Source organism: Chroicocephalus ridibundus, chromosome 11, assembly GCF_963924245.1.
Source record: "Chroicocephalus ridibundus chromosome 11, bChrRid1.1, whole genome shotgun sequence".
NCBI lineage: Eukaryota > Metazoa > Chordata > Aves > Charadriiformes > Laridae > Chroicocephalus > Chroicocephalus ridibundus.
Window position 1 is genome coordinate 1533419 of NC_086294.1, and position 8251 is coordinate 1541669.

General features: G+C 54.1%; 1 protein-coding gene across 1 annotated transcript; it reads left to right on the plus strand.

Moving 5' to 3' along the window:
- The first annotated feature begins 130 nt into the window (after window positions 1-130).
- On the plus strand, window positions 131-2776 carry LOC134521877 (protocadherin alpha-2-like). Its single transcript, XM_063348944.1, has one exon. The coding sequence runs from the start codon at window positions 249-251 to the stop codon at window positions 2760-2762; it is 2514 nt and encodes an 837-aa protein (XP_063205014.1). The 5' UTR covers window positions 131-248; the 3' UTR covers window positions 2763-2776.
- Window positions 2777-8251: the final 5475 nt, after the last annotated feature.

An 8251-nucleotide genomic window follows, 5' to 3' on the forward strand; every position in this document is an offset into this window, starting at 1 on the left:
GCAGAGAACCGTAAGAGGCAATTCGTCCAGAATGCCACATGATGTCGCTCTGACCTAATAAACGTATGATAAAAGCAGGGGGAGGGCGGGGAAAGACCTTCCGGTGCACATAAAAAAAGAATGCAGATGAGTGAAAGAGCAGCGCAGAAGATGCGCAGCCCCTGAGGAAGGATTTACTGTACAGCGCACGGCTAAAATCGTTTCAATATAAAGATCTTTAACGAGACGGTGGGGAAAAAACGGAATTGATGACTGCGATGGACGTTTACGGACCACGCCAGCAGTGCTGGTGTGCCGTGTTGCGGGTGGTGGTGGTGGTGCAGGCGGCGTGGGCGCTGGTCGCTGGTCAGGTGCGGTACTCTGTGCCGGAGGAAGCCAAGGCCGGGACGGTGGTGGGTCGTCTGTCGCAGGACCTGGGCCTGGAGGCGGGCGATGCGGAGTCGCGGCGCCTGCGTCTGGTGTCGCAGGGCCGTCGTGCGAGCGTGGAGGTGAGCGGGGCGAGCGGGGCGCTGGTGGTGAGCTCGCGTCTGGACCGGGAGGAGCTGTGCGGGAAGAGCGCGCCGTGCGCCCTGCGCCTGGAGGTGCTGGTGGAGCGGCCGCTGCGCGTCTTCCACGTGGAGCTGGAGGTGACCGACATCAACGACAACGCCCCGCTCTTCCCCGCCGCCCGCAAAAATCTCAGCATCGCGGAGCTGTCGCTGCCGGGGTCCCGGTTCCCGCTGGAGGGCGCATCGGATGCAGATATCGGAGCCAACGCGCAGCTCTCCTATACACTCAGCCCCAGCGAGTATTTTGGTTTGGATTTACAGCGGAGTGAAGAATACCGTGAATCTCTGTCTCTCGTACTCACAAAACCGCTGGACCGCGAGACTTTGCCTGTGCACCGTTTGGTGTTGACGGCGAGTGACGGTGGCCGTCCGTCGCTGACGGGCACGATGGAGCTGTTGATCTCGGTGCTGGACGCCAACGACAACGCGCCCCAGTTCAACCAGTCGGTGTTTAAAGTGCAGCTGCCGGAGAACGCTGCAGAGGGGACGCTGGTGGTGCGTGTGAACGCCACGGATACGGACGAGGGAAGTAATTCCGAAGTGACATTCACTGCGATCAATATTTTTCCTCCGAAGGGATTAAAAAGTTTCCTTTTAAATACGCAGACGGGGGAGATCCGTCTCACGGGCGCCTTGGACTTTGAGGACGTCCGTTCATACGAGATGCAAATCGAAGCGACAGATAAGGGGACACCTCCGCTGTCGGGACACTGCAGGGTGGTGCTGGAGGTGTTGGACGTGAACGACAACGCGCCGGAGGTGTGGGTGACGTCGCTGTCGGTGCCGGTGTCGGAGGACGCGGCGGTGGGGACGGTGGTGGCGCTGCTGAGCGTGTCGGACCGGGACTCGGGGTCGAACGGGCGCGTGCGGTGCGCGGTGTGGCCGGCGTCGCCGTTCGGTCTGGTGTCGACGTTCGCGGGGTCGTACTCGCTGGTGCTGCGGGAGGCGCTGGACCGGGAGCGGGTGTCGGAGTACGAGGTGGAGGTGCGTGCGGAGGACGGCGGGTCGCCGCCGCTGCGCGCCAGTCGCGGGGTGCGTGTGCCGGTGTCGGACGTGAACGACAACGCGCCGGCGTTCGCGCAGGCGGTGTACACGGTGCTGGCGCGGGAGAACAACGCGGCGGGCGCGGAGCTGGCGCGTGTGTGGGCGCGGGACCCGGACGAGGCGGGCAACGGGCGCGTGAGCTACTCGGTGTGGGAGGGCGGTGTCGGGGGCGCGTCGTCGGGCGGGGGGTGGCGGTCGGCGTCGAGCTACGTGTCGGTGGACGCGGAGAGCGGGCGGCTGTGGGCGCTGCGGCCGTTGGACTACGAGGAGGTGCAGGTGCTGCAGTTCGAGGTGCGTGCGGTGGACGCGGGGGAGCCGTCGCTGTGCGGCAACGCCACGGTGCAGGTCTTCGTGGTGGACGAGAACGACAACGCGCCGGCGCTGCTGCCGGCGTCGGGCGGCGGCGCGTGGTCCGGGTCGTCGTCGGAGGCGGCGTCGGGGTCGGTGTGGGCGTGGGCGTCGTGGGGGACGCCGGCGGGGCAGGTGGTGGCGAAGATCCGGGCGGTGGACGCGGACTCGGGCTACAACGCGTGGCTGCGCTACGAGCTGTGGGAGCCGCGGGGGAAGGGCCCGTTCCGCGTGGGGCTGTACAGCGGCGAGGTGAGCACGGCGCGGGCGCTGGAGGAGGCGGACGGCCCGCGGCAGCGGCTGGTGATCGTGGTGCGTGACCACGGGGAGCCGTCGCTCTCGGCCACGGCCACGCTGAGCGTGTCGCTGGTGGAGGGCGGCGAGGCGGCGCTGGCGGCCGCGGGCTCGTCATTGTCGGGGGTAGGGCTGCGTCCGGCGGAGGGCGGCGCGTCGGTGTCGTCGTCTGCGGCGACGAACGTGTGGCTGGTGGTGGCGATCTGCGCGGTGTCGAGCCTGTTCCTGCTGGCGGTGGTGCTGTACGTGGCGTCGCGGTGGGCGCCGCGGGCGGCCGTGCTGTCGGGGCCCGGTGCGGCGACGCTGGTGTGTGCCAGCGAAGTGGGGAGCTGGTCGTACTCGCAGCGGCAGAGCCGGAGCCTGTGCGTGGCGGACGGCGCGGGCAAGAGCGACCTGATGGTTTTCAGCCCCAACTTCCCGCCGGCGCCGCCGCCGCCCGTCCCCGCGGCGAAGGAGTCGAATCCGGAGGCGCCCGCTCTCCTGGACACGGTCAGTGGCCCTCCCTTTCTCGCCTCTCGCCCCTTCTAACCCTCCTGTCCCGTCCCCTGGGCAGTCGCTGTTGGGAGGGGTGTCTCATCCCGCGGGTGGTGGGTGGCTGTCGGGTGCTTAATAATGTGAATGGGACCTGTTAATGAGAGCACCTCCCTTTGCGTCCTTGCCGCAGCTTCCCGCCCCTTGTTTCTGGGGAAAGATAAAGAAAGATTTGACACACCCAGCAGCAGTTACAGTCCGCAGCTGAGGTTCGGTCTTGTGGGTGAGTTGTGTTTCTGTAGAGTAAAATGACGGCCGATTACGATGAGAGGTTCCACGAGGTCAGGTTTGCAGACGCTCTGTCTTTACTGGTGTGTGGCATTTCCACCCGAGCTTGCTGAAGGAGTGCAAGAGACACAGGCTGTGGTGGTGACAGTCCCCCAAGCACTCTTTCGTGTTTTATTGCCTTCGCTGACTGCTGACCGTGCTGATATTAGATGTGGTTTATTCTCTGTCCTCCTTTCGTTCTCGTCTGCAATAGACTTTTGCACAATTGGGACTTGTCATGGGTTTTCTCTTCCAATGCTCTAATTTCTCCCTGTTCTTTGACCCATTGGAGTCATTATGAACATTGGGAAGTCGTTGTGGAATTTTCCTGTGTTCTTTTTCCAAGTATATTGTAACCAAAGTTAGTAGTAGAAAGTGTTTAGTCAGAGGAGTACGACCTAAGGTGTTAGAAACGGGAACTTTCTATTTCTTCTCCCACTCTCCTACCCGGGTTGTGAACTTTTGTTTCTGGCTGGACTATTGTCTTGACATACACTGACCTGTTTTCATATTCTTTCATTATTTGCATTTATAGCAACACCCTTACAAATAGCCTCAAATTCTCTTTCCAACCACAAAAAAGTCGCTTAACCCATTGTGCTACACAGTAGATATCATCTACTAGATCGGTGTTCTCTTCAACATGTGGGTTGGTTTCTCTCATCATGAAATCAGTGCCCGTTGCCATTAGAGTTGTGCCAACATGACCTCTACAAGGAGTATTGTTCTCAGGTCTGTAATGTTCCCCTTTGAAATTGCTGAAGCATTGCCAAACGTGAAGGGTCATCTGCCGAGAGTTTGCTGGACACCATGTATACAATACCATCTGAATGTTTTTTATGGTGGTCTCATTGATGGGAAGGGTGAGCAAAACTCAGATAGAGTGTTGAGATGGGAAGGGGCACTGTGGCATGCGGTGGAGTTGAATGTGGCAGTGTCACTGAGTAGGGTCTGGGCATTTCTTGATTTGAATGGTAACGTTGAGCACTGGGAAGCCTTGTGTGAGGGAACTGGAAATCCTCGGGAAGACTGTGGGCCATGCCATGAGAAGAGAGTAATGTGATATGATGTGTGTGTGTTGAGCATGTCCCAGAGTGGGGAACAGAGGATGCCTAGAGGAAATCATGAGGCAGGATGGGCACATTGTGTTCTTTTGCAGGATTCTTTCCGAGGCTCCATAGGGTCTGGTGTTGGAGGCCTTCTGGGTCTTGAGATAGTATGTGGTATTGAAATGCCCACAATGTCCTTTGAGGTTATGTATATCTCTCACCAGAGGCAGTCTCTCATGCTGCTTGCGGCCTGATGTAGGCAGTATGTTGGTAAGAAGGGCTGAGATGCTGCTGATGAATACTGCGTGATGGACCTTTTCCCTCTTGTTTTGGGAAAGGTGTTGTGAGTGTGTAGCAGTTCAATCTGCTGTCCTGGTGTTGTGGTGGGCATGTACAGGAGCTTCTGCATCTGTTGATATTGCCGTCATGGTTTCTTGATCCTCCTAAGGCAGGATCTGTAAGGGGAGGTAATGAAGTGGGGGTGACCTTTGGGCGTGTGACTTAACCTTAACCTTAGTCACTTGCACAGGTGGCATCTGTAATGATAGTGTGTCCTTTGTCAATATTACCTCATTCTGATATGTGCAGGTACACACCAAACCCTTCACGGCAGCCCAGCTGTGGTGTTCTGTTGTTAGAAACACTACGTAAATCCTTGGGGAAATGATGAGGCATGTCATAAGAAGAGAAGAATGGGAGATGATGTGCTTGTCTTGAGAACACCTGTCCCAGAGTGGGGCATGGGGGATGCCTAGAAGGAAGCATGAGGCAGGATGGTTACTTAGTTTTCTTTCCCAGGATCCTTTCCCAGACTCCCAAGTGTCTAGGGTTGGAGGCCTTCTCGATGTTGAGATAGAACCTGAAATTGAAATGCTGCCAAAGTCCTTTCAGGTTCTTAATATCTCCCATGAGAGAAAGTCCCTTGTGCTGCTGTCGGCATGATGCAGGCAATGTATTGGTAAGAGGGGTGACATGCAGACTGCTAATTACTGTCTGCTGGACCTTTTCCCTCTTGTTTTGGGAAGAGTGTTGTGTGGTTGTAGCCCCGCAATCTGCTGTCCTGGTGTTGTGGTGGGCACGTACAGGAGCTTCCAGAGACATTGATGTTGCCATGCTGATTCGTTTCTCCTCCTAAGGCAGAATTCGTAAAGGAGGAGGTGAAGAGGTGAGTATAATCTTGAGTATAATCTTTGTGCTCCTGACTTCTCCTACGTGTGCACTTGCATTTGCACTTGGTAGATATGCTGTGTCCTATTACACATGGCTCATTCTGATACATGCACGTACACACCAAACCCTGCAGAACAGCCCAGCTCTGGTTTTCTATGGTACGGATTTTCCCACCCTGTTGATATTGTGAGTGTGCTTGCATATCAGTGTTTGGTGTGGTTCTCTTGAAGAATATAATCTGTGTGGTCTGAGATCTGAGCTGTCACAGCTCTTTCACAGCTCTAATCACAGAATCTTTATGAACAGTAACGTGCAGGTCTGTAGAGTTTGCACCTGAAAATGCTGAAAAGGCAGAAAGTATTTCAGGTGAAGCTCAGGCATCTGGGAAGAGTCTGCCAGAGAGTGAGTGCCTTTGCCTCTGTCCATCCATTCTTTGTGCTGAGCATGAGAGAAGGTGAGGATGTGCAAAGGCCTGGGTGATGCTCAGAGTGATGTTGGGGCATTTTATTGTGATGGAGCAATGTCTGGGTATTGTGTCAGTGACGCTTCTAGTTGCACAATGTAGGGCCTGGGCATGTGTCCCTGGGAGGATGACTTTGAGTGGGGAAGAATCTTGCCTGATGGAAATGGGGATGCCAGATGTCTGTGTAAAGGTCTGTGTCATTGGGGAAGGAGTGGAGAACGTCCGCATCACTGGAGATCTCATTTCCCATGGCGTGTTGTAGAAGATGCCCATAGAAAACCTTGAGAAGAGGCCTGATGTGCAGAGCTGATTCCTCAGGATCCTCTCAGGTCCTCCAGAAGTTCTGCACATCCCTGCACCCTTTTGTCCTCTGTGGTATTCCTATGTGATGTGAAGACATCTGCCATAGGTTCCTTTAATCATTTGCTCCTGAACGTGTTATGTTATTGGTCATATAGGTGGGTTTTGAAGTTTGGATCACTTTGTCCTCTGTAAAGCTCTCCTTGTTCATCTCCCTGCTAATCTCTTTGCCTTGCTAGGCAGGGGAAGAAGTGCTTTTTGTATTCAAGATGTTGGCAAGCCTTGTGTTTCAAACCAGTGGAATGGATTCCTTTGGTTAGCTACTCTTAGCCAAAATTCCCACCCCTTTTGTTTTTCTTCTCTCACATTGGCAATGTGTTGGTAATGGTGGATGAGGTGCAGACGGCAGAATTTTGCAGCTGCCTGGTTGCAGAGTTTTGTGCCATTTGGCATCAGTGTAGGGCATGTCTTTTCCATTCTCTTGAGCTGAGGTTTACGTTGAGAGAATGTCCTTAGCTTTCGGGTGTGCGTTCTGCTTTCCCTGTGTCATGGTGTTGGCCAAATTGGTGAATGACTGGTGACAGATGCTCTCCCCCCACCTCTTGCACATGGAGAGGAGGAGGAGAGATAAAGAGATGTATGAGTTTAGAAGTAATTAAACTTCTTTAATGAAATATTAATAATCCAATAAAAAGGAAATAATGAAATACATAGAGTGTATACAAACCATATCAATTGCCCAGGATGACGTCACTGGCTGGCATAGGGGAAGTCCCAGACTGGACTCAGTGGTTGGTGGGAACTGGATTCCAGAGCTGGAGTCAGGAATGCACCAATGTTGAAAATGTTTCTTATTCTGAAGAAGCAACCAGTGATGCTACAGGTAAGTTGCTCCTACCTAAAGAAGATGAGTCTGAGAGACAGATGTACTTTTGTTCCTCTTCAGTGGTTATGTCTTTATGTTGGATCGACTGAATATTGCCTGGACTGTAATGCTAATGAGAGGTATTCTGTGGCGACTAATGCCGCTGGGTACTGAGGTTCTGGGTTCTCTGTGTGTTGTTCTGGCAGTGCATGCCTGCCTGATGTAGTCATATTGTATGGCATATATAATATATATACATATGTATTACCATATGTATACCGGTAAAGGAGAGAAAGTGGAGGCAAAGAGGAAAAAGAAGATAGCCGGAGGACGGGACTGCAGAGAGGGAGTATGGGGATAGAGAAGAGAAGGGATGAGGGAAGAATAGAGAGAAAGAATATGAAGCAGGAAGTATGGAGACAATCAAGAGAAAGAAGATAAAGGAAGAGACAATAAAGGATCACTGTCCACAGAACAGTGGATCACTATCACGGTCCACAGAAAGGCGGTGAGGGAGAGAAAGAACGAAGGAAATAAAGAAAGGATAAAAAGTAAGAAAGAAAAAAGCAAGTCAGGAAGAAATGAAGCAAGGAACTAATAAAGGAAAGAAGAGGAGAAAAAAGAGAAAGAAGGGAAGAAATCCTGAAGGAGACGACAAGAGTGCAGCGATATTCTAGACGCTGAGGAGATTTGGTCTCTAAGAACCTTCGTCTTCGTTAGAGTAGCGCGCTCGGGCGCTGATGGTGCATGTAATTAACGCTGATGGCTCCGTCTTTGATGGTGTCCGCCGCGGCGCCGGAGGCGACTGGGAAGCCGCCAGCGAGGATAAAGAAGAGAGAAGGGTGGAGGAAGAAAGGAAAGAGAAGGAAAGACTAGGGCACGGCAGAGGAATAATGAAAAGAACAAGGTAGAGAAGGAAGAGAAGGAAGAGAAAAAAGAACAGAGAAAAGGAAAAAAGAAATAAAGAAATGAGGAAGAATAGAAACGAACGAAAAGAGATAAATGAAGGAAAAAAGAAGGCGAAAAAAGGAAAAGAATAAAGTAAGAGGGAGAAGGAAAGAGCGATAAAGCAAGAAAAAAAAAAACGAAGAAAAAGAAAGAGGAGAAGGGAAGGAAGAGACGAGAGAGGAGATGACGAGCCCGCGTCCGTTAGTAGTGTGGAGCGTGTGAGGCGTCGGAGCAGCACACGGTGTCGCTGCAGGCTCAGAAACGGCGTGGGAGCGTTGAGGCGGCTCCGCCCCGGTGCGGCGGAGAGCCCGGCTGTGAGCGCGGGGGGGCGGCGCGGGGCGGTGAGGAGAGCCGGTGCGTCCGGGCGGCGGCGGGGAGCCGTGCGGGGCCCGTGCGGGCGGCGGCGGCTGCTTGGGCGGCGGCG